Source organism: Pezoporus wallicus, unplaced genomic scaffold (assembly GCF_028554395.1).
Source record: "Pezoporus wallicus isolate ANWC-B61680 ecotype Strahan unplaced genomic scaffold, APGP_CSIRO_Pwel_v1 contig_13740, whole genome shotgun sequence".
Lineage (NCBI taxonomy): Eukaryota > Metazoa > Chordata > Aves > Psittaciformes > Psittacidae > Pezoporus > Pezoporus wallicus.
In genome coordinates this window covers 971,707-997,975 of record NW_026639057.1, presented here as the reverse complement: position 1 = coordinate 997,975, position 26,269 = coordinate 971,707, and the positions used below count along the sequence as shown (strand labels likewise).

At 40.6% G+C, this 26,269-nt stretch overlaps 1 protein-coding gene across 1 annotated transcript in view; it reads left to right on the top strand.

Annotated features, from left to right (window-relative positions):
- Positions 1-2,899: 2,899 nt before the first annotated feature.
- Positions 2,900-26,269, top strand: part of ZFYVE9 (zinc finger FYVE-type containing 9) — a 68,742-nt gene continuing 45,372 nt past the window's right edge. The window contains exons 1-3 of the mRNA XM_057413564.1: positions 2,900-3,092; positions 18,751-18,855; positions 25,905-26,009. Of these exons, the coding sequence (XP_057269547.1) occupies positions 25,940-26,009 (70 nt within the window). The 5' untranslated portion in view covers positions 2,900-3,092; positions 18,751-18,855; positions 25,905-25,939. The remainder of the gene's footprint in view (positions 3,093-18,750; positions 18,856-25,904; positions 26,010-26,269) is intronic.

Sequence of the window (26,269 nt, the reverse complement as noted above, 5' to 3'; positions counted from 1 at the left end):
TGTGATATTCATATATCATCTGGCTCTTTCCCAAATACAGAACAGAAACAGCTACTGAGCTCTTCTGCTCTTTCTTACATTATTGTTAGCTGGTCTACTATTTCCATCTAGTAACAGACTGATGCCATCACTAAGCTTCCTTTTATCCCAGGTTTCTGCAAGTTTTACCAAGTAGTTAAAAAAAACCCTCATCTTTAACTCTGTTGTTCAGATTACTCTTGCACCATTTTGAATCCTGCATCAATTGCCCATAACTCCTAGCTCTGAGTGTAGAGAGATTGTTACAGACACACATTTTAATATTAACCTTTTAATTCTCTCTGCTGCTCCCTTCAACTAGGGCATCTCACAGCTTCCCCTCACCTTTCTGACTGTGGTCTTCTCACTTGCTTCCCAGTTCCTTGCCTCCTGCAAACTGGAGTCTCCTCTTCTACATGCTCTCCTTCATGCCTCTTCCTTGGTAGCTTCTCATAGCAAGCTGGGCAAAGATGTTAAAAGACTTAAGAGAGGTGGTAAACTCAATACCAAATGTCCTTGTGGGGTACTGTTGGGCATGACTTCTTGTGACAGTGCAGTAGAGGCTCACTGATGTGAGGCTGATTTACATGGAAGAGCTGAAGATACTTTTCAGGGAACTTGTAACTCTGACATTTGTATTGAATGTGCCAAGTCGAAAGTCATGATCCATGTCTTACAGCCTGGGTGGGGCTTGGGATCAAAGTATTGATTTGGGATCAAAGTATCCATACCCAAATGTTTCCTGTTTGGACACTAGCACAGGGAGCACACTGAGAACACAGGCAAACTCCCTGCTTTAAGCTCAGGTGTCTGGCGCCACAACTGCCTGGAGCAGCAACCTGAGTTTTGCTGAGTTCTTACTCCTCTACATACATTTTCATTGGGAGCAACTCATGTGGCAACCAAGTTACATATAGATACCAAGACAGGACGGGGTGTGAGACCATGTCCTATGACCTTAACTCATAGAGACATTTCCCATTGCTCCTAACTCCTTTTTTGCATGTATGAGATGACACCTTGGAAAACAGCCAATTAAGACATCCTTCAGGTAAAAGCTCTCAATGCTTGGTGAGAACACATTCCAATGAATGGCTGTATGCAGAGGGATTAAAGTAGAACAAAATAATGGTAGCGATATGCCTCTGTGAGCTATAGTTATGTGGCAAACCTACACGCTTGCATGCATTTGGCCAGAGGGTACAGAGTGTTAAACTGCTCACCCTTTAATTCATTTCCCTTTTGTTTGTCAGGCACATTGTGTGTTTAGCAGTCTGAGGTGTTTCATGAGAATGGTTTTGAGGTAGTAATTGTGTATTGGACTGATCTGTGCTTTACAAGCATAACATCACTAATTGCTACAGAGATAGCAAGTCGAGGTTAACCAGGAACGCTTTATGGGAGAAAATGAACTCCATCTCCATTAATGTGCTACTACCAGCTATGATTGATCAGCATTTTTGATCTCCTCAGCTCTTTTCCCATGGATTGATGATTCAGTTGATTGGGAGTATCTCGTATTTTCTGCTTGAAAAGCACATAGTTCTACCAGAATCAATGAATAAACATTAAGTGCTTCCCTTTCATTTCAAGTGGGATGGGCTGATGCTCTTGGAGCAAGAAGGCCTAGATTTTATCACCGGGGCTCATTACACCGTATTCACTGCCAGATGCAGGAAGTTAATGGAGAAGCCTAACCTGCTGTGAAGTGATAGCCTGCGAGCGCAAAGACCTGAGGAGCGGGAATGGCGGTGCAACCGCACCAGCTGCCACCACACTCGCCTTTCCCTCCTTCCTAGGGGTGACATGGCGCTCCGCCGCGGCTGGGGGGAAGCCAGAGGCCGAAGGTGAGGGGACGGTGGCGGTTCTGCTCGCCTTCCCTCGGGGATGGGCGAGCCGTTCCTGCGGGGGAGCCGAGGTGAGGCACTGTTGAGGTGAGGAGCGGTCTGAGGCGGGGTCCTACCTGAGGCGGGGGGCTCCTTCAGGCCAGGGACTCCCTGAAGCGAGGGGCCCGATGAGGCGGGGGGAGGCTCCATGAAGCAGGGTCCTACCCGAGCCGAGGGGCTCCCTGAGGTGGCGGCTCCATGAGGCAAGGCGGCGGGCGTTCGCGCGGGACTTTCAGATTCGGTTATGAACGGCACAACCTGTCAGCTTGCCATCGTAGTTTTGACACTGCTGCTGCGAGGAACGACCGTGTGTGTTTTGTTTTGTTCTCCCTGCTGTCTAGCTTTGCTTTAGAGTTAACGTGTCTTTGAGCGGATGCCTCCGCGCACATGCACCCCTCAGGGTAGCTGTATGGCTATGCACGGGCGGCTGCGGGCGTCCCACAGGACGGGGTGCCCCTCTCGTGATTTCAAAGGTACTTCAACATGAAACGGTGAAATAAACCACCTACGGCTCACAGCCGCGAGCCCTCGGTTCGTCTCCCGGCCGCGCAGTGCCGGGTAGCGGTGGGTGCCTCCCCGCGGCGCGGGCAGCGGTACAGCCGCGCCTCACGCAGCCCCTCTGCCGGGCTGCCTGCGGCTGGTTTGCGGCCCCCGCCCGGTGCCGCCCTCCCTCCGCGTCTCCATGTGTGTGGAGCGGTGTGTGCAGGCGGGAGGCCCTGGCTGCGGGGCCGTGCGGGCTTGGCGGGACCCCGCGGCGGGGTGAGCGGCTGGGCTCCCCTCCGCGCCGCCACAGTTCCGTCCCCCCGCCCTAGGTGACTCCTCCCGCTCTCCACCCGCATACGCCCGGCGTTGAGCGGCCAGGCCGGAGGCGGCGGCGGCGCCGCGGCCTGCCCGGCCCCCCGTGCCGCGGGGCGGGGGTGCGGCAGGCTCCGCACAGCCTCCCCGGCGGTGCCGCAGTGCCATGCGCTGCCGCTGGGGCCGGCCAGGGGGCGCTGGCTGCCGGTAGCTGCGGCGGCCTTGGCCGCGGAGCCAGCGAGCGAGCCGGGCCGGCAGGCAGTGAGGGGGGGCGCCAGCCTCTCCAGCGCTCGCGGGGTCTGCGGGGCCCGCCCGGCAGCGAGCGGCGGCGGAGCGCGGCCCCGGGGAATCCTTCTCGCCATGCAGACCCGGTGGCGCCTGCTGCCTCCCGAGGTGAGTGAGCGCCGCGCAGCCCTCCGCCTTCAGGCGCGGGAGGCCGGGGTAACCCGCTCCCCAGGGCCCTGCCGCCCGCAGCGAGGCCCCGCGGGCGGGCGGGAGTGGAGGGCTCCGACGCCTCAGCGGAGCCGCCGTATAGGCGACACCGCCCCAGCACAGGGCTTGGGGGGCTCCAGGTGCCCCCTCACCCCGCCGCCCTTGTCCTCCCCGCACCCCGCCGAAGGGAGAGGCGCCTCGTCGCCGAAAGGGAAAGGCAGCGATCGCCTTCAGCCCGCACCGGCGCTGGTCCTGCGAGCCCCCTCATCGCCATTCTCCCCCGTCCCCGGGTGCTTTGACTGGGTGACCCCCTCGTTCGGCGCGGCCGGGGCACCTTTCACCCCACGCCGGCGATCCTATAGAAGGGGTAAACAGCTTTTGCTGGTCTTCATCGGGTCTGCCCCTCGGGAGGACAGCCCGTGTGTGCTCGGGTGCCGGGTGAGAAGAGGCTGTTCTCGGGCTGGCCGAGGCCCGCGGCCGCGCCGTCCGCACGGAGGCAGCGGGCAGGCTCGGCGCCTGCCTGGAGCGGAGAGAATCCCTGTTCACATCTCGTGCCCTTCTTATGGCCTGATCCCCGCTCTGTCCGCGGGCAGGGAATGCGACTTGCTCATCGCGATGTGTAACAAGTCACTCCTGCAATGGTGGTAGTGGTGGAGGGGGATGGGGCGAGCGGGCGGGATGCGTTTTATAACATCTCTAATTACGTGAAACTGTGGTCATGGCTCACTCTAAGAATAACTGGCACTCTTGGCATGTCGGACTTCTTGCAGAGGTGGGCTAGTTGCTTGCTCATAAATGTTATGGTTAAATAGGTGTGTGTGATGGAGCATGGCTGAAGAACTGTTTTTACCTCGTTAACCAGATTGAGAAACAAGTAGCGGATGGGAATTGATAGACTTTATGTTTTGGTTTTAACTATCTTGTTTATATATGGACAAGAAATTCCTGATTATTTAGTGACAGAGGTTTTTCAGGGGATTAATTTTTACACACATTTTCATTCAGTTCAAATATTAGAAGTTGACTGAATTCCTGCAGTGTTTTTTGCTAAGTATGGTTGTATCAGAAATTCTGACTAACACTGCCCTCATTATTTTAGTCCAGGCTGTATCCAAAAGTGGAAGGAGCTCTGTATAAACAAGTAAGATAATAACAAAAAAAGATGCTGTACTTGAATAAAAGCTTTTCTTTGGGCACCATTTGACTGCCTAGGCAATGTTTTAAGACATTCTAATTAACTTTTATTAGCAAATCATTTTTGATTGCATGGAGAGAATCCAGATTTTTAGATACACCTTCAGTGGCTGACACAACATCAAAATCCTTTGTTACTGGCTGAGCCCAGTAGTGTGCTTCTTTGTATAAAGTTATGGCATGTGATACAAGATGAGAAGAGCGGTCTCCTTGACCCAAGAGGGTTGAAATTAAAAATCTCTTCAGAGGCTTGGGGAAGCTGAAATAGAAGCTGAAGAAGGGCCTCAAACCTCAAACAAGCTTCCCTCCAATTCAGGCCCTGCTCTGCACCTCGCAAGTCACTGTGTTCTGACACCCTGTGATTGATTCTCACTGCTTTATGGCGCTTTCTTTAGTGTGTGAGAAAGGAAGAAAACAACCCCAAAACTGCAGTGCTGAGTCCTGGATTGGGTGTTATTTTTGTGTGGTAGCTTTGAGTCAGTTATTAGGCTGGGGATTAAATACTTTCAAACACACGTTTCAGGATCTGAAGCCTGGGGCTAACACTGAGATGAAATACAGTTGATGTGTTTTTTTTTAGTTTGGCATAAAGTCTGGCTGTGATTGTCTCGGGGAACAAAGGTAGAGGCTGAACAAAGATGCACTATTAAAACCTGTGGCCAAAGAATGATAAGCTTTTAACGTCTGTTGTTGCCTGTCCACTTGCTGTGCCAGCTTTAGCAGAAAATAGCTTCCTAGTTTCCAGGTTTATAGGCTGTCTATAAAACATTACCTGACAATTATTTTGCAAAAAGATTAGCGTGAAGTTTTTCTTTTGACTAGGAGCTGGCCAGAAAGAAATGGATTTTGGGAAGAAGTTGTGTATTTGTGTTTTGTATCTCAGAAAAATCTTTTTGATGCACTGAGATTCTTCCAAATAAAGGTGAGTTTCTTGACAGAAAATCAGATGAGGGATAATAGTGCATGGTTAGTCTGTGTGCGGATGACTCGGTGATCTCTTCCAGAACATTGTACTTTGAAAGCTTTATATAAAGGCTACTGTTTATTTTTTAAATGTAATTGAAGTCTGTAAAGAAACTGAAAGGTGACCTGCTTTAGAGCTCTATTTGTGATTCTTTGAGACTTGAACTTTGAAATGAAATGTGAACTAACATGCTCAGTTTTCCCTCCTGTTGTTTTTGTGAAGGATTGAGAAATGTGTCTTTACAATGAAACTAAAAGTTTACAAAGCTTTTTGGCTTGGTAAGAAATACATAGTCAAGAGTAATGGCTGAAAGTAAGTTACAGTATTGAGTTTTAGGTGATAGAAACAGCTTTTCCTTCTGTGTTCGTTTAAAATGTTGGCTACGTCTTGCAACGTGAATTAATGTAAATGAATGGAAAGGTTTAAAAGCTCTATTAAGGATCTTTCATTGACATAGTAGTTTCTCTTACATTAGAATTCAGAATACATACAAATTTCTTTGACTAGTGGCTAGAGCAAAGCCTGCTGTATAGCTATCAAAAGAATAACACACTTTGAAAAATCTGTGTGATAAAAATAAATTACCATTATAAAACAAATATATATTTTATAATTAAGAATTATTTATTTTATAGTTATAGATAATTCTATTTTTATAGGCAAATAAAGTACTTTCTACTTACTATTTGGCTGGCTGGGTTTCACTTGCTTGAAACTGAAGCATAACACAATTTGTTTACTTTTAATTTAGCTGTTATTCATTGAACATATGTAGATTTTTAAGGTGCCCTGTTAAATGTAATTCTCAGCTAGAGTTTGTGGGAAGGAATGAGTGTGTGTGTTATACCTATAATACTAAATTGTGTCATTCTTTAAAACATTAGTTTCTAGAGAAAATTACAAGACATTGCAGATGCCAGGACTTTTTCATTGGGATTAGTGGAATACTGCACTCAGTGCTTTTGTTTTTGAAATGCATTTGTTTTCTGGATGTGCTTTATGATGTTTTCTCCTTTTTGCATCATACACATGCAAAGTTTGGGATAGTTAGGAATGCTGCTGTTCAGATTGTAATAGCAGACAGGTGGAATAGGAAAAATACTTCTAAGGGCAGCTTATATTTGTTCTTTCACTGAGTCTTTTCAGTATTGTTTATTATTGGAACATTACAACAACAGTTACATTACTGTTGCATTGCTAGAAGAAATAAGTACAAATGTGTAATATTGATACTTACTTTTCAGAAATAACAGCGTTCCAACTAGTACATCAGCATCAAATGAAGGTGAATGGTAAAGGAAATCCATAAAGGGTCAATTAAACCATTTTAAAGGTCATTACTAGAGAAACGTAATTAATTTAAAACCAAAGGTTAAAGACAAACAACGCACAGGCAGGAACTTACGGGTGACAACACTGCATAAATTGTTCCTTCTGTATTCTTTCATCCGGATCTGCTCAAGTGAGAGTCGACTTAAAGAAGCAAGTCCAGTCAGTTGAATTTTACAGTCACAGTTCTGTTACAGTAAAATAAAAAAATGGCCAAAAAGAGAAGAAGGAAAGTGCTAAGCTGTGTGAAAACCAGGTGTGGAGTCACCATCTGTAGATTTTCTGTGGTTTAGAAAGTGTGGAGCTAGCATGCTCTCTGAATAGCATCTGTGGTACCTTCAGTCCAAGTAAATACTAAGGCAATAGTTGTGAAGGCCAGTAAGGAGAGCTTAAAGAAACTGAACATCATTTTGCTTCCATGTAAAATCAGGTAATTTGGAAGTCTTAATATGTGACAGTCTGACCACATGTTATGAGGCTTTGGTGCCCATAGATTATTAATATATGTAGACATGTACAATGGACACTGGGGACAGAATACATTGGGCAAAAAAAACCATGGACATCGGTGTTGGATTTCCATTTGCATAGGTTTTTTGTCTGTGTTCTTGAGTAGCAATTACTAACCTTCATATTGAATTATTTGGCCATACTGCTAATTGCTGTATCCTCTGTATTCTGTCTCTATGTTGTATATAGAATATATAGATACATTTGTTTTATTGCTATATATGTTAAAATTATTTATATCTCTGATAATTTGGTGGCAACTGAAGCTACAGATTATGAGTCAGTGGGGTCACTAGTTTCAGTTAAGGTAATACGCTGAAGGTCCAGAAGCATTCTGGTATGTTCTGCTAGGACCACCTAAGGTTTTCTATCAAGAATTGTGTTGCATGCTACTAGTATATATTCTGCTTCTGTTTTCTGTGCTTTTTTCCCCTCCTTTTATTATCAGGAGGAAGCTTGATTAATGTTTTCAAGACATTGATAGCATAATGAAATTGTGTAGGACTTTGCAATTGAAACTGGTATTGCCAATTAATAATTTTTCTTCAGATTGTTTTGTTGGATTCCTGTTACTGGCTTGGTTCCATCAGAGTAACAAAGGTAGAAAGCTTTCTGCAGGAGGCTTAAGCCATCAACTGATAGTTGAGATAGTGATGCTGAACCCTGGTTTAGGGTATGGATTTGTATATAAAATAAGGCAGTAATGTGTCTTTGCTAGTGTCTTCTTGCTTTTTGGATTGGCTCAAGCTGAACTGATGTTTGCAGTAGTTATTAAAAGAGCACTAAAGCCTAATGTAGATGAAGCTGGAACTGTTTATTCTTTCTGCTATTTTCTATATATAAAAATACTTCTGCATTGTAGATCTAATTTTGATCACTATTTTAGGGCTATTCTTCATTAGTGACAGAGGAATTAGGCATGACCAGAGATGCTGGGAATGTTTTAATCCTTTGCGTTATGACTACACTTACTTGTAATGTTTCATTGTGAGTCTTACTTATGGGCTTCTTGTACTTCAGTTTTGCCAAAGAGCAGTCATGGGCCTGCATAAAAAGACAAAATGTTTAGTGTATGTGGTGAAGTGGTAGCTGGGAGGAACCTGCTATTCCCTCTTCCCAGCGTACAAAGAATCTGGAGGTCATTTCCTATCAGGTGATAATTTGAAATTAGGCCATACTTATGTCAGAGATTTGTGTGTCTCTATCAATTAGAGAAGTGCTGTAGCTGCCCTAGTAATACTTACCAGCCTTCCTTCTGGATTCTTGCAATGTCTAAAATGACTGTAATAGGAAAGGTTTTATTTACTTCTATGATACACTGAAGCCTATTTTTATAAACAGTACAGCTCAGTCTTTATGCATGTGCTCTGTGTACAGCATTTGTATTTCACTCTAAGTTTAACATTTTATTTGGGGGAGCAGTATGGGTGAAATACATTAAAAAAATCATAGAAGAATGTCTGTGAAGGAACATACACTGGTACATTTTTCTAAGCGGTATGATGAACTTAAAAGGAGTTGGTAGTGTTCCGTGTGAGAAGCAGATCAAAAAGCTTTCTGAATCGCATAATAGCTTCTTTATCTGTGAATGCCACTGACTATTAGAGGAGCTTTTCTGTTTCCAGATTCAGTTTTGTAGTGTCAAAACTCTGCTTTGAATGCAGGGTACATGTTGACTTACCTGCTTGCACTCTGAGTGTGATCTAGAAGATTGATTTAGGATGACTAAAATCAAGGTTGAGCCATTTGAAGTTGTGATACTTCTATAAATTCAAGAAGAATTAGTAAATCATGTGAATATGCATAATATCTATTGCTTTATTGGGTTGCCAGTCACATTACTGGAAGTTTGGGAGATACTACAGGATAGAAGAATTGCAGATATTTTCAAATCTGTGACTTTTTGTTAGTTATTATTTACTGTACTTTTCTTACATTTCTTTTAACCTGGACAGTGAAACTGTTCTCTCATCTGTTTCCTTTTCTTTGTCAACTTTATTTTCTTCCCTCCCATTTTTTTAATAGTTGAATTTTTAAGAGGAAGGTTTAAGAATGGTGTCATTAGCAGTAAAATATGGGGCCCGGTTTCTGGTCATCTAGATGTCTCTGATCAGTGTTGCACTCAGACCTCATTCTGATCTTGGGTGTGCCACACATCCAGTATCTCTGAGGTTATCTCTGCCCCAGTCATATGCTGAAGATGCCTGTCAGAACTGAATTTATATTCCCTCTTCAAGTTCTGCAGCTCTGAGCTTTGCATGTCAATTTAAGCATAATCAAATGAATTTTGTTTCTGTTTAGATTGGGAGGTGCAGTGACTGAGGAGGTAGCTCACTGGATTTTTCAGTAGGTGGTGTAGAGAAGGAAAGGCAAGTGGGCCTCAGTGATCTATCATAGGGGGGCAGTGGATGTCTGGTACTGGTGATTTCTTAAGTAAGCATGATATGGAAGAGTGTTTATCTTGGATCTTCCACTAAGTATTGAATAGGGATAATACTTCCCTAGCTTTTTAAGACATCACAGATCCAGGGAACATGTTGCCTGATGTCATGCAAGACTGAGGGCTGAGAACTGGGCTTGATTAAGCCAGTGCTCGAAAGACCTTAGTGGTTCCTGGACTGAGTCAGTGCAGTGTGTTGGTGCAGTGATAAAGGAGCTCCCATCGCTCTCGCTGAAACAGTGGAAATCTAAATCCAGATTAGTTTCTGATAGCTAGGACTTATTTTCCACCCACAATTCTTTAGAATTTATGAAAGATTTTTGTAAGTAGCAGGGAAATTCTTACAGGATCTGGAGATGGAGAGAACTATGTTTTGTTTTGAATTAGAAGATGTGTTGAATGAGCTTTATAGTGTAAACTGAATCTGATGTTTTACATAGCCGTGTCGTTCGAGATACTTTATTGGTAAGCGTCTACCATCAGTGGAATGAGAGAAGCTTGTTTTTCTGTAGATTTAAATCGTTTTTGCCCCTTAGTATCTGTTCCTTCCCTTCCTCCTCTGCAGTGACCCCAGCTTTCTCACATAACACCATGATTCTGTTTTCTCCAGAGCTGTGTGGGTATTGATTGCCCAGCAGGTTGATGCCAAAAATACATATAGCAGTTTGCTTTTCCCTTGGAGGACACTCAGTTGAATTTGTTTTTACTGTGCAGATACTAATTTTCATGAATATATGTATTTTTTAAAAGATGACCATAAGGAATAGTAAATGACCAATATGATCCCATATTCTTCATTTGTGTAGTAGATCAGATTAAAGATACAGCACTTGAAAAGTGATAGTATCTGAACACTTACCAGTATGTAAGTCCTTTTCTTACTTGTATTGCTGAGACTGTGAATAGCAAGTTTTATTTGTAGGGTGGAGAACATACAGAAGATATATGGTTAAAATATACTCAGCAAACCAGTCATGTCAGTGTAATTTTTTATTCCCTGTCATCTGCGCTGTAATGCAGATAAATGAACATTAAATATGAATTGAGATCACATGAGGGGAAAGTTCCTTCTTTGCCTATTATTTTTATTTTTTCATTTTTTTAGGAGTCTCTTTGAACTTTCATGTTCTTCTGCAATGCTGTAGAAATACATGCTATAGCTTGCTTCTGAGGCTTGTGTTTTGTGCAGAAAGGCGCAGGTATGTGATTTACAATCTCTTGGGGTCTATACCTCAGTATATAGGTACTGTGCCTGTTTGCTGTCCAGTTTGATAGCTTAGCAGAGCATATTGGTTGTCCTCATGTTACAAAGTTACATTGTGGGTGCTATTTTGGTTCATTCAAAATTAATATTTTAATGATCTCTTATTTGGTGAACTTGAAAATATGTTCAAAGCCCTCTTCTTAAGCTATGTTCTTAACAGATTGCTTTAAATATATGTATTGAAACAACCTCTTAACTGAAACATCAACTTGCATTGATGTAGGAATTTCATACTGTGTTTTTGTATAAATGATGAAGGTTGAATAAAACCCCAGTATGCTTCATGTATTTCACATCTCTCTTGATTCTTTTGTAAATGTAAAAGGTCATTACTTTAAGCATCAGCCTACCTACGTACTTGTGTGCATTCAGGTAATTATATTAATGTACTGGCGTAATAGCCTCTCCATTGTGTTTACCTTAGTTTTACTTAAGTCATCTGTAAAACATATTTTAACCTATTGCTGGAATTTGCGCATAGATTTTTATTTCTTTTTTTGGTATAGTCCTGCAGAATGAACATGGCTTTTATTATTGCAAGAATTAGTAATGGTTTCTTGAGAATTATGGACAGTAAATACATCTATTTGTAGTGGATTTGGAGGTTGTGTCCTCATTCTTTTCCTGTAATGTCCTTTGTCTCTCTTTGGTATCTCTTTTTTTCTTCCCATTAAGCTTCATTTGTGTACAGAGTGCTTTTAGATGCAGTTTTACCTTCTTCTGCTTTGAGGAAATATGTAATAATGGCTCTTACGTAGTTAATAATACCTCTTAACTTGAGGTTTCTGATACATAAATGCTTGAGGAAAGCAGATAGCTGTGCTCATCCTGGATGTTGACTGCCCAGTGTGCGTATGTGTCAAAAATTGTATTTCATAGACTAAAAGTCTGAGAGTTGAAATGAATTTGTGAAGGAGCCATAATGACGGTGTATAAGGACAAGGACAGGTAGATGGCAGGTTGACACTGAACACAGTTACTATGATTTCGTATGATTTTACTGCTGGTTTGGTCATGTGTTTTGTTTTTTCCAATAGCTGTTTTGTCTAAAGGCTTTCATTTATGTTTGCAAAGTGGATGCATCACCATTGTTGTTGGGTTTGCTCCCTCCATTTCTAGAAGTAAGGAATAATATTGTGCGGTTAATAAGGTTGTTTACAACTGGTTTATGCCAGTGGTTCTGAACAGTAATGTTGAAATGTATTTTTGTCAGAGCAGGAAAGAAACATAGGTAGAGAGAAAGATAACAAGCACAGAAAGAAGTGAATGGGCAAGGGATGTGTTTGAGAGGGAATAAGAAGACTAACAGACAAAGAAAACAGAATACAAAAATATAGTACAATATAAGAAAGAGAGGTGAAGAAGTAGGGATTCATGGCTGAGCAGAGGCAACCACCTGTTCAGTGGAATCAGCAGAGGTTTCTCAGTTTTGGACTATCTAAGAGATGTTTCATCTGAGTTTAGGAGGATTTTATGTTCTTGGAGCTCCATAAGATTTCTGAAAACTGTACTTTGACTCAATAATGAATGCTTTCAAATTTTATTTTTTATTATTATTATATTTTTATCCGTTAAGCCTTTATTTCCCATGACTCCCAAAATAATACTGAATTATGGTTTTGTCAGTGAAACTTTGTTACTGAAACAGTAAATGCCCTGATGTGTATATTGCACCACTGCAGCAGTGAAAAAAACCCAACCTTATAGTGAATCTGACTGCAAGTTACCACTTCTGCTTTTTAGTGCTCAGTCCCATCAGCACTGTTAAAAGCACGTTAATGGACCTCAGGTTAAATGAGAACCGTATGCAGAAATAGCAGTTTCAGTACACACTGTTACCATGGATGTACTGAGTTGTATTGAGTTACTAGTTACAGATGACTTGAGACATAATGCACTGTAAGCATCAGCAATGTGGTTGAATCGTGATCACAAACATGGGAGTGAACTTTGCTACATTTGACAAGAGTGTCTCATAGTGTGTTTGTATTGTGTGTGTATATATATGTTTAACGTTGGCGTGATATGAACAGAAAGATCAACACAAAATGGGAATTAAAAGTTAATAGAATCACAGACTGGTTTGGATTGGAAGCAGCCTTAAAGCTCATCCAGTTCCAACTCCCTGCCACGGGCAGGGACACCTTCCACTGGACTGAGTTGCTCCAAGCCTTGTCCAGCCGGGCCTTGAACACTGCCAAGTATAGGGCAGCCACAGCTTCTGTGGGCACCCTATGCCAGCACCTCACCACTCTCCCAGGGAAGAATTTCTTCCTGGTATCTAATCTAACTCTACCATCTTTCAGTTTAAACCATCCTCTCTTGTTCTATCACAATCTGCTCTTGTAAAATGCCCTTTCCAGATTTCTAGTGTGTTGATAAAGGTGGCGTTAGCAGCTGATGGATTGCTCCTCAGTAGAAGGTGACTGTAGACTTTCAGACTTTCCTCCTGGGCAGATTGTCCTTTCTCTATAGAGCAGCTGAGTGCATAAATTGTGTTGCTTCTAGCAGCTTCTCTCCCCAGTGGGTTCAACTCAGAATTGATGGGTTAGTCAGTGGTAGCAAGGCACTTGTCTGTGTGTGTTGTCCTTTTCCTGTGTCCCATTCCGGTTGCATGGCACTAATGGCTTTGATTAGCAGGTACAGGTTTTGCTCACGGTGCCTGCAATTATTGGCCCCTCGTGGGTTTTTTAAAAAGGACAGTTCCATGACAGTTGTAGACTTTTAATTAGAGATTCTTGGGGACCTCAGTCAATGTTTCCTTCATTGCCCAAATCTGGGAAACATCTGAAACAATGATCAGTGTATTTGGGATTCATTCGTGTTACTGCCCTACATCAGAAAGAAGAAAAACTCACAATTAGAATACAGGATTAATACACTCAGATACATACTCTGGAACATTAGTTTTATTCTTCAAATCTATTAAACATTAATTTCTAATAGTCAAAACCTTATTTCTCAAATACAAAAGCATAAAAGTCATAAATTTATTTTATATGGCTTAGTTTGCGTTTGAATAAAGTTAAATATCAGCTTCAGTTCAGTATGTTAAATGTATTGATTTGTTTTTTAAAAGCACAGTGTTACAGTAATGACATTACATGGAATCCATGCACAAATTAACAAACATTATTTCATATTAAATTTATGTTTAATACACTGTGCATTAACTTCTTTGGTAGTCTACAATATTTATAGTTGGGGGTTGTATGAAAGAAAGTGTTAGAAAGCATTAGATTTATAAACCGCTAAATTTTGAAGTGAGCTCCATGAGCATATGAATCAGCTCAGGAAAGCATTTTCTCTTTTTTTTTTTTTTGTCCAACTGAATTCCTTTGGAAAACCTTGTCGAGAAGGCAGCACTGCAGTGTAAACCTATCTACTTGTATTTCCAAAGAGCTGGTCATGGACACTTTTCCAGGCAGGCAAAAGTAGTTAACGCACGAGGGATGTGTGGTTCTTTGTCTGCAAGTGCAGAGAGCCATGCCTTTGCACTGTTTTGGAAAGGCTGGTTTTTGTATCAAGAAAATAAAGTCTTTCTCCTTGAAATAGTAAAAAGGGTAGGAAATGGAATTTATTTTCTCCTGCAAACTGTTATAAAGCAGGTGTCCTTTTCATTTGGGCTGCTTTCTCTTATTTACTGGGGGACACAGGTTGATAATGTTGCTATAATTTTTCTTGTCTCCCTGTTGCTTTTGACTGTGATACTTTCTATAATGCTCCTTTGAAGTTGCTGCTCTTTTGACTGCCTTACTACTGCTCTGGCATGTGTGAATGTCTCCTTATGGAAACTTGGCTGGAGACAAAAGTGAAAATAATAGCTTTAAAATGGCATGGAGAAAAGTCAAGGGAAAAGATGCAAATATTAGTGAAATAATTAGCCTGTATTTTGATTTAGGTGTTGTCCATCTGTTTGTTCAGCTGGTTAGAAAAAAGGACAAACCAATGCAACACTAAAATAGTTTATCTTTTCTCAGCATTCTTGGGTCCTGAGCTGGTACAAAGTGTTGTATTACACAGAAGTAGCCTGCCATGCCCCAGTCTACTCTTTGGTTAATTTACATTGAGCAGTAGGAACATCAGCAAATTATGGCATATAAAACCAAAAGATACACAACCATTCTGAGCTTTTGGTTCAGGGAAAGGATTAGCAGTGACTGTATCATGTTTGTTACATTTAACCTCTTGCTGCTGTTTTTAGCATTTCTTATTAAATGGATTTATGGTGAGTTTTAATGGGATTTTCTAATCCTGAACTGTTTCTTAGACAAGGTATTTTGAAAAATCCTGTTGTTACTTGCTGAGTCTCCTTTAATAAATTAGAATTTTAAACCTAATTATTTTTCTTTTCCTGCTTGCATTGCATGGCTGCCACTTTAATTTATTCATAGAACAATTCATGTTGAAATGTTAAATTTCCAGCTTAATCCATACGAATTGTAGGTGCTGCTGTGACAGTGTATCCTGAGACAGGTCTGGAAGACTGCCTTTGCTGGAGGAGTGTTCCTGGGTAGTATTTAGTCTTTCTGCTTACATTAATTCTTAAAAAATAATAGAAACACGTAGAATCATTGAATTAACAAGGTTGGAAAAGACTTTTAAGATCATCAGGTGCAACCTTTATCCCAGGACTGCCAAGTCCAGCACTAAACTATGTCACTGAGGGCCTCATCTGCGGTTTTTCAATGCTTTCATGTGAAATTTGACTGAAAGTTTCTGCTTTATTTGAGAGAGGCTGAGAAGGAACCATTATGAAGTGACAAAACATGTTGGGCACTTGGTAAAGTACCATTATCCCAAGCATTTCATCACTTGAGTGAAAGAAAACCACCTTTTCCACTTGTGAAGATCTAGCTTCCAGGTTAACTGATCAGATAAAATAATTCACATTGTAGAAACTACATGTCCTGAAACTTTCTTTTCCCCCTCTTGTCTAAGTACACTGATTTCCTAATGCTATAGTATTTCTTATTGTAGTCTTTATTCTTGCAAAGCTAGGACCTGAATATGTCCCCTCTCTGTAGTCTCTCCAGATCTCCCATCTGAGAGTTCCAGAGTGCAGACAAGTGAGGAAGTTACCAGCATTGAAATCTGGGTTTGCGTTTAAGATAATGCCTAGTTCAACTAATACAGCAATAATGAAGTGCCTTAAAATGGCTGCAAATGTATTCCTGCCTACTCAAAGACATCTCACTGGTAGCACATTATAGAGGATCTGTAGTTTAGTTAAGAGTTGGATTCTTGCCAGTACATGGGAGCATTTTTTAGCATCTCTTCATGCTTTGAGCATTTTCCGCATTTTTTTAACATAGTATCAAAATTGCTTCTTTTTCAGTCTCTTTCCATTTATTATAAGCTATTCCAATTTGTGCTGGTTCAAATTACTTCCATTTGATATTGTAAACGTTTTTTACATTTTTTTTTGTGGAAGATATTTCTAATTTTATATTTTTAGAGATCTTTTCTGCTGTTCTTTATCCTGTCTTTATTCTGGGCATGTCTCTGCTTGTCATATTTCTCTTCAATTCCTGTTTTGCTTTTGCTGTATTTGGCAGTTGCCCTCTTGGAGCTCCTGAGGGAAATCATCCATGTAGGGTATAACCAAAGCAGCACCTGAGTGATACCACTGTAGGGCAGGAGACGGAAGAATTCAGCCAACCATCAGCAGAAGAGATAACAAACTGTGAATTGCTCAAAGTAAGCAAACTGGAACAGCAGGCACTGGGCCTCCTTCATTTGCAATGATCTTAGGTCTCAGTAGGATCATAATGTTTAGGTGGAAATATATTTTTAGCAACATGTATGATTTGTGAAAAACCTAATCCTCATTAGGTTATACATTGTTGTGGATATTCCTGACTCTTCTTTGTAGTTACTCATTTTGTCTTTTTGATTTTAATATAGTTCTCTTACAATACCTTCTTTTTGGAAAAATAATTTGGCTGTTACCAACTCATTGATTTTTTTTTTTTTTTTTTTCTTTTCAGGAAATCCAAACCTTATAATTTACTTCTTTGAAATTGCTTTTTGTTTAAATATATTACTTTCATATCTGTAAGCATGCTTTGATGTCTGCATAGATCTTAGTAAGGGGAAATGGCTGCTGAGTGCAAATGTTGAATTGTAAACAAAACGCTCAAGGACCTCCAGGTAATATCTCTTCAAAGCATTCTTTGGCAGCTGGTAGGGATTGATTGGATCTGTGTTCTTCTGTCTTGCATGGTTATGGATGAAAAAGTTATTACCTTGGAATAATAGAACAAGGAAAGTGGATCAGAATAAACCCAATGAATAATAAAGGTGTACTGTTGCCCTGGAAGGCTCGCTGTCTTAGGGCACTGGTTACAGCACATCACATTTCAGATGTGGGTTGCTAGGACTGATCCATTTCTTACTGGTAAAGATTGGACTTCGTAGTTAATGTATGACCGACTGGTTGCTGTGTAATGTGTTTGATGTTCATGCGGCAGTTCTATAAATCACAGATAGAATTGTCGTTAATTGATTCATCTTTTCAAGGGGGTTATGAAAACGGAACCGTTTTCCTCCTCCTCCAGGCCAGAAGGGGACCTAGTGGTGGTCCTTGCCCTGCTGCCACATGTACTTCACAGCCTTTTGGAACAGTTTATCATTCTGAGGCCTTTCAGAGGAACTAAATTTCCCTCACCTCCATTTTTGCATGCATATGAAGCCTATCTGAGGAACTTCTTGATATAATAATTTCTATTTACCAAGTATCCAAACCCCATCTTGGTTTATCAGAGTAGAGCTATACCTGGCATCAAAAATTTTACTTGCACACAGGAGCAGTTCTGTTGGCATACAAAGCTGTGGGATTTTATTCTGAGCTTGGAAACAGTACTACTAGGAGTGCTACTGTGCAGTTCATTAGTTTCCTGGAATTATTACTGTAGCTTATTTCTGAAAAGAATAATAAACAGCCCTGGGAAAATTGAGGTATAACACTGAATATTGCCTTCATGCCTGGGGAACTGTTGTTTTTTTTTAGCTCTGTTCATTTTGCTGGAGTTTTATTTTATTTTCTAACATATGCTGCTGTTTCATCAGAGCACCAGTAAATATTTCAACTACCTACACCAGGTCAGATACCAGCTCCAGAACACCTTAAAACATGAATTGAATTTACCTTACTCTTTATTCTTCTCGTACTGTTTCTCATATACTAGTCTCATTTCTTTCCTGCGTTGGATTTTTGAGCGATGTTGGCTGTTAGGATGCAGCCTGTGAAAATGAGCACCTGACCTATAGAAATGCTGTTGTTAGAATAACAAGACAGTTTCCTCTGTCCTATTTTTGGCTTTGGCTGTCCCTTCTATTGAAGGTTGATGCCATTGTGGGTTTGGAGAGAAGAAGCCTTTAGGAAATGAAGGGAGCCTAAAATTGTAGGGGGAATAATTTGAAGACAAAACCAGTTGTTTAGCTGTTAGAAAAGCAGTGGGAAGCTGATGAATACAGTTTACAGAATGCACAGGGCTGTGAATTTTTGATGAGTATCAAAGCTACTAGCTCTTTATTTTTGGAAGGCCTATTGTAGTGTAATATAATTAACTTCAGAGGGGAGTTTTATAAATGAAGCCTTACAGTCAAGGTCATCAGGAGTACAAGGAGTGTTGGAGTTGCTGCGTCACTCTGTAGGTTTACAGTTAAATGAAGAATAATAGTAAGTAGGTAGCAATGTGGTTTTTATAAGCAGCTTTTTTCTCCAGCATATTGGAGTGCAGTAGTGGCATAGTGCACAGATCCCTGAATTTAAAGCTGCAAATGTAATCCAAGTCATTTGAAGGCTTGCAGCATTTGCCAAATGTGCCTGTGCTAGCTGCAGTCATGTGCTGAAAAAACATGGGTTGTGGCAGAATTACCAGTCATAAAATACATGTTTGTGTTTTGTTTCCAGGATCAAGTAGAACACACTGATTCAGCAGAACTGGCTGGTTGTGCTGCAGTCATCATGAGTAGGCACAGGGTCATTCGTTTCTTAACACATGTATAAGAGGAAAAGGTAAGAAGCAAGTTCTGCTTTAGAATGTAATGATTCAGGGGTATGTACTTGCAGTGCATGTGTTTGTGTATGCTTATGGATATATATTTATATGCATACACCTCTCTATATGGATATATCTTATATAGAAGATGACGGAGTATTTTTAGCATTTTGTTGTTTTGGCTTTTATTGAGAGTGATTGCCTTGTTTTACAGCAAAGCTGTGGCTTATTTTGTTTGGGGGAGGGGGAGAAGTGGGCAAAGTCTTTCTTTCTCAGTCTGTGCTGTAGGCAGATCTCATCAGTTAAAAATACTATTCAGCTATTGCTAAACTCTCTGAACAAGCTGTTCATTACAGCAAAGGTGCTTGAGTTCTTCCTCCCAGGAGCAGATGATACAAAGATTACTAAAGGGAGCTGCAACAATATGTGACTCCACCGTTGTTTCTCGGGGTTAAAGGAAGTTCTCAGGAGCACTAGATCTAATAAATTAAATTGTCCAGTGGATACATAATTCCCTGTTGTCATGCTATGGGAAAATGTCATTTTCTGGACGTCTGAGGTTTTTCAGCATGAATGAGCAGTGTTTGGTTTATTCATGCCCCTTGTGACTTTCATCTTAGGAGTCCTTCAGATATATTTTTGGTGAAGACTATAATAAACTACTTGAATATTTTCTTTAATAAGAGTTTACTGAAATGTGTATATTCACAGTTTCATGCTGACATGATAGCTAACAGAAAGTCCTTATTGAGGTTCTTTACAATTATTAGCCTTGCAGCAAAGGCCTAAAAATCAGAGAGCATGTATGTTGGTATCACTTCCTTTTGGTGCAGTTTTTTTATTGTAGCATTTTAATGTGATTGTGTGCTGGTCATCTACTATTAGTGTCAAGGAAATTTGGAAGACTTAAGGCTGTCAGTTCCAGTGGTGAAAAAATCTTGAGGGTAAGTTAGGCTTTGCAGTGTAAAAGATCATAAATTACATAATCCCATATTGTAGAGACGACAGCAAATTACGTGTCTTGCTGCTTTGCAGGTGGAGCACAAGGCCTAGTTCTCTGTACAGTTTGCTTCCCAAGAAGAGGCAGTCTCCAAGGTTAAGCCTGTTCAGAATACTATCTAATTTTGAGGGAGGTTTTTCTGTCCTTCTGTCTTCTTCCCTCCTCACTAATCAGTTAAAGTTTGTCTTATATCTGTTGTGGTTTAAGCCCAGCCGGTAACTCAGAACCCCACAGCCACTCACTCACTCCCCTCCTCTTCTTCCCCCCCACTCCTGGAGGGATGGGGAGGAGAACTGAAATAATGTAAATCCCATGGGTTTAGATAAGAACAGTTCAGTAGCTAAGGTATAACACAAACCACTGCTGCTACCACCAATAATAATAATGATAAAGGAAATAACAAGGGGAGAGAATACAAAACTAAAAAGGGAAAGGAAAGAAAAAACGATAAACACAAGTGATGCACTATAAAGATGCCCCTGGCTGTCCCTCTTAAATGCTACAATGGCATGGATAGTAACTCTGGATACATATGACACAGATGTTCTGATATGTGCACCTTTATATTAGGCATTAGAAGAGCGTAGAGCATGTAAGCTTGATGAGACATAAGTTGTTCAGAGTTGTTATCATCATCTACAATGATGATGAGTACATGCTGTTGGAATGAAGAAATTGACAAATAAAACACAGAGTTTCGGATTGATAGGCTGTGTGTTTTTGTTAGCTTTTTGCCATGGGGAACAAGTGATCTTGGGCTGTGGCCTTACTGTACCACTGGATAGCAGCCATTGAATTCTTCTTTTTTGACACAATTAAAAAAAAAATAAATTGCTATTTAATGTTTTTGTTTTGTTTTGGGGGGGTGTTATTTGTTTTTTGCTTATAATTAGTCTTTTCTGCCAAATTTGCTCAGAGGACTGTATTTTTGAAAAGCCATCTTGTGCTTTTAACTCATTAGTGGTTTGTGTCTTGTTTTTCTTGCACTGGCACCATATCTTCTAATTCATATTGTTCATCCCAATCTATTCTAATTTAGAAAGTGTCTCCTTTTTGGCAGTATACAGATAAAATTGCCATTGAAATTTCATAGAATCCCAGACTGGTTTGGGTTGGAAGGGATCTTAAAGCTCATCCAGTTCCAACCCCTGCCACAGGCTTGGACACCTTCCACTAGGGCAGGTTACTCCAAGCCGTCCAACCTGGCCTTGAGCGCTGCCAGGGATGGGGCAGCCACAGCTTCTCTGGGCACCCTGTGCCAGCACCTCAGCACCCTCACAGGGAAGAACTTCTGCCTAATGTCTAATCTAAATCTTGGCTCTGTCTTCCTGATTTGCTCATGATTTCATTCTCCCTTTTCCAGAGTGTAAGTTGCGTATTTGCTTGTCAGCTTCTCTCCATGCCACAGCTTGGAATAGTTAGGCAATGCTGAAGAGTTTCACAACTATCAAGGGTCCTTTAAAAACATAATTTCAACCTTTATACTTGGAGGAAGTTTGGAACTAGGATAATTCCAAAACTGTTCCAAGCTTTTTAGTGGTACCTGTGAGTTACAGTCAAAGTTTCCCAAGATGTGTAAAGGAATATGTTTGGGAGTTTTGTTTGCTTGTTTGTTTTAATTTATGTTGGATATTTTATAAAAATATGAAAAAGCAGTACTGAACCATAGGGAAAGCAGTTCCTGGATTACTACAGCATGTTGGGTTAGAGCACTTTGTGTTTTCTGGTTTGAGCTGAAGTTGCTGGCTATGCAGAGTTAAGTATTAGATCTTCAACTGGCAAAAATATGAGTTGCTGACAATGTATTGGTCACGAAGCATTCCAGGTATCCGTTAGGAACACAACTGCTTGTCCTCCTTTTCTTTCAGGAAGAGGTCATAAGGACTTCTATGGCATTGATGATGTGTTTTGCCCTTGGACAGAAACTTCTGGAAAAGCTGTGTGGGGGTTGTTGTGTTCTAGTGTATAATAATAATAGTAATTTTAGATATTAGACCTGAAGATTTGCAGCTGACCTTTTCTGAGAAATGCCTGCTTGCACAGGCAATGAGATCTCATTTAGAGAGGCTGTCATCTTAGTGGCTCTGAGTTCAAAATGAAAAGATTCTTCATGTATCCTGGTACATCAGTAAGTGAAATAACAATCATGATATGAAAGGTCTTTTCTTTCTTCAGTTTGAACTATGAGCATACATCAGTCTGGGTTTTGGCTCATTGCCTGTTTGTGCACCAGTATTTGAGTTTCTGAATTCATATGGTCGTATATATTTTGTTTACACATAGTTCTATCTGCTTTGAATTTTTAAAAACATAGAAAAAATCCTTCTGTTATATTGGACCACATTTAAACTTGCAAATACAGATATTAGATAATACAGATGTTAATAAAATAACAATGTAATGTAGTATTAAGCACATTGAGATTGTAAGGGAGAGGGAACAAAAGCCTAAATCTTCTTTATATGCCCTTCTTATTGTTAATTGAATGGTCTCCTAAGTCTGAATATTTGTGTTTTCCTAATGTTTTAAAATCACACTTAATATAAAACTTTAAAGCTAAACCTGACTAAGGTAAATAAAAATGATTATTCTGACCTTCTAAAACTGCTTTCTTTGGTTAGGCATATCTTATTCCTGATTTGTATGGCCATGAAAAAACAGCTAATATAGGGCTAAATTTAGGAAATGTTCAGTTTGTTCTGAAGTCATTTTATCAGGCTTTCAGTCAGGTTTTGAAATTGTCTGAATGGTCAGGTCCTAATTTTGATAAACATTTGAAAGTTACACAGAATCAATATGCAGCTGTTCCAAGAGTTACTTAAACCTCTGTTTTCAGCAACTATATAATCAGCAGAGGGTTCCTTCCCCATCAGTGTGCTTGTCAGTAATCATTATCTTCTCTGAAATAAGCAAACAAAACCCAAATCAATGCTTGTAGCCTATTTTTTGGGGGCACTCGTGCTGCAGGGTTTGTGTCCTAGAGAATTCCTTGACTGGATGTTCTTTTTCACTGTGAAAGTGCACGGAAATCTGACAGCGGTGGCTTCAGCCAGCATCACAGTTTATTTAACTCTGGAACACAAAAATTCTCTATGACACTTCTCAGTCTTGCTGTGCTTCACTGACAAATACTCTTTGCATCATTGATCTTAGTAGCAGGACTTTGCCTAAGAATGATTATTCAGATCTTCATCAGTTATGGCTAGACTGGAATTTTATCATCATCATTTGAATTAAATACATTGTAAATGGATGTGAAATTATATGGTGTTTTGTACAGAACAGTCTTAGTACAGTGGGTTAATTTTGGTTGATGTTTAGAACTCTGAATAGAAAAAAAAAGTCACTGGGACAGGCAACATAGTCTAGTGGGAGACATCCCTGCCCATGGCAGGGGGGTTGGAACTAGATGATCTTAAGGTCCTTTCTAACCCTAAACATTCTATGATTCTGATTAACTTTGCAAGATTTAACATTTACTGAGCTCATTGAAATGAATTGAAATGAGGTGGAAAGAAAGGTGCAAGAGAATCTCCAAACTCTGACATTGAAAGTATTTGGTATGAATGTAGTATTTGCAGGTCTGGAGAGAAGCATCTGCTTTATAAAATATTTTGGTTTAATTGAAATGTGTATATTAATTGTTTCAGTTAAAATGATATGAAAGATTTTTAATACAATGACTTGGTGGGCAGATTGAGCAACACAAGAAGACCTTACAGTCTGTATCTAAAGAATCTGAGAGTATGCTCTGGCACAGTTAGAGGTCAGAACCTGGCTTTTGATAGGGAACAGAAAGTGTTGAGCTTCTTTAGATTTCTGCAATGCAACTGTTGATCAAGGTGGCTATTGTTTCCATTGCTTTTTATAATCTGTGCAGCCATGTACAGTAAATTATATGGCCAGCTGTATTTTCCTTGCAGAAAGAGTTAATCATAGAACCATAGAATGGTTTGGGTTGAAGGGACCTTAAAGCTCAGCTATTTCCAACCCCCTGCCACAGGCAGGGACATCTTCTGCTAGACCAGGTTGCTCCAAGCTCTGTCCAACCTGGCCTTGAACACTGCCAGGGATGGGGCAGCCACAGCTTCTCTGGGCAACCTGTGCCAGTGCCTCAACACAGTCTTCTCTTCTCCAGGCTGAGCAAGACCAGCTCTCACAGCCTGTCTTCACAGGAGAGGTGCTCCCCCTTTGATCATCATCGTAGCCGCCTCTGGAGTCACTCAAGCAGGTCCATGTCCCTCTTTTGTTGCAGGCCTGAGAGCTGGGTGCAGTACTCCAGGTGGGGTCTCGTGAGAGCAGAGGGGCAGGATCTCTCAATGTGCTGGTCACGCTCCTTTTGATGCAACCCAGGACACTTGTTTTCTGGGCCATGAGCACACACTGCTGGGTCATGTTGAGCTTCTCATCGATCAACACCCCTAAGTCCTTCTCCTTGGGACTGCTCTCAGTCCATCCTCCGCCCAGGCTGCAGTTGTGCTTGGGATTGCCCTGACCCAGGTGCAGGACTTTGAACTAATCTAAAATCCTAGATCAGGCACAAATCTGGGAGTTTGTAAGATGAGAGTCTAGTTTATATCTGAATTTCTTTACAAAATGGTCTTTGTTTGGGTGATGCTTATTGCAATTTCTGTGTTGTCGTTATACTAATCTCTTTAGGATTGCCTTTTGTATAGATCTTTAAAACATCATTTAATCTGATTATATTAAACACCCATGTATTTATGTTGTAATATGATTATGTTTTAAAAACACTGTCAAATTTTTAGGGCAGCCTTAAAAGCTTGAACTCTGCATATTGTGATGTTATAATGGATAACCTTTTTGTACCAATAGCCTATAGCTGTTGCTCACAATAATGTGAGACTGTATTTAATGTTGTAGTAATTGAAATAACTGGTTGATGTTTTCTTCAAATGCAGATACTATGGGGGTAATGGTATAGTTTAAATTGAAAATTCCTCTGATGTGTTTATCGTGTCTGTTGTACCTCTGGTGCTAAAGAACACGTTTTTAATTGAACTGGAGTCTCGCTGTCAGGTCTAACACCGTTTCTTACTGCAAAACGTTCTCACCCTCTCCTCCTCCATCTTCTGACTGCACAACATTGAAAGCCAGCTCTGAAGAGAATAAGGTTGTTTTGGATGATGTTCAGAGAAAGATCAAATCAAGGTCTCTCTTTATGGTATATAGGTTATGGCACACATTTCTCAGTGAAAATGTCTCTGCTGGTACTGAATGTTTTTAAGAAAATGTATCAGGGTGTCACGTTGCTACAAGCCTCTGGTAGCAAGAAGAGCATATTCCTACTGTTAGGGCAAAAATGGTATTTATTATGTAAAGTTGTAGAAAGTTATGTAGCGACTTAGGGTTGTGTTTTGTTTTGTTTTCATTCCTCCCTTGTTGTCTTCCTTTCTAGTCTGAGAGTATTATCTTTTGATGAGACTATTTACTTCTGTGCGTTTTGCTTGATTTCCAGTGCCTGCCTTTCAGGTAAACAAAGGTTATTAAAGGAGGCATTTTAAGAGCTAGCACAATTCAAGTAACACCCATTGAGTTCTTTAACAACTTCTACATACATGAATCTGTGAAGAAGCTCTGGGAGATGAGGAGTGACACACAATACTGCTAGCCTAATATACACGAAAAGTCAGAAGCATGGAGAGTTTAAACTACTTGTTCAAAGCCACATGAGCTAATTGGTGGTACTATGGAATTGAAAGCTGGATCTTCAAACTGTTAGTTGGCCTTCTGGTTCTCTCTTATTTTCTGACCATAGTCAGAACAGTTTTGCTCTTGCCATTATGGTGATCCTTATGGTTAGATACGTCACTGTGGGAAAGTGGAGGTAATAAAATCCAAAGCAAGTTTGATAAGGTTGTTAATCTGAATTAAATGAGTTTAAGCACACAAATCATTTTTATTCCTGGAAAATACTTCTGATTTGTGCATGTAATGTATGTAAAATTTGAATTACAAAGGACTTCTTTTCCCCTTAAAGGCAATATGTAGTGGAACGCTGCTGACTGAAGGCTACATATCTGATTGTAATTTGTTCTCTGACAGGTTCAGACAAGAATCTGGTGGTCTTTCCCTGACAAATGGAGAACTATTTCCAAGCAGAGGCATATAACCTCGATAAGGTTTTAGATGAATTTGAACAAAATGAAGGTGAGTCATTTAAACAAGATTGTTGATGCACTTCAGATGTTTTCTACAGACAACACCACCGAAGAGGGAGAGATCTATGGTACCCTTTTTTGTTTTGACTTGCAGATTAATCTCAGAACTGGAAAAAAACATCAGTTAATTTTGCATGGTGTATCTTCAGCATTTATTAGTAGTGTTCTCTTCTGGTTCCATTCATCTTGTTTACATCTTTTAATAACAAACCTTCCATACATTTTAAAAATAAAGGTTTTATGAAGCTT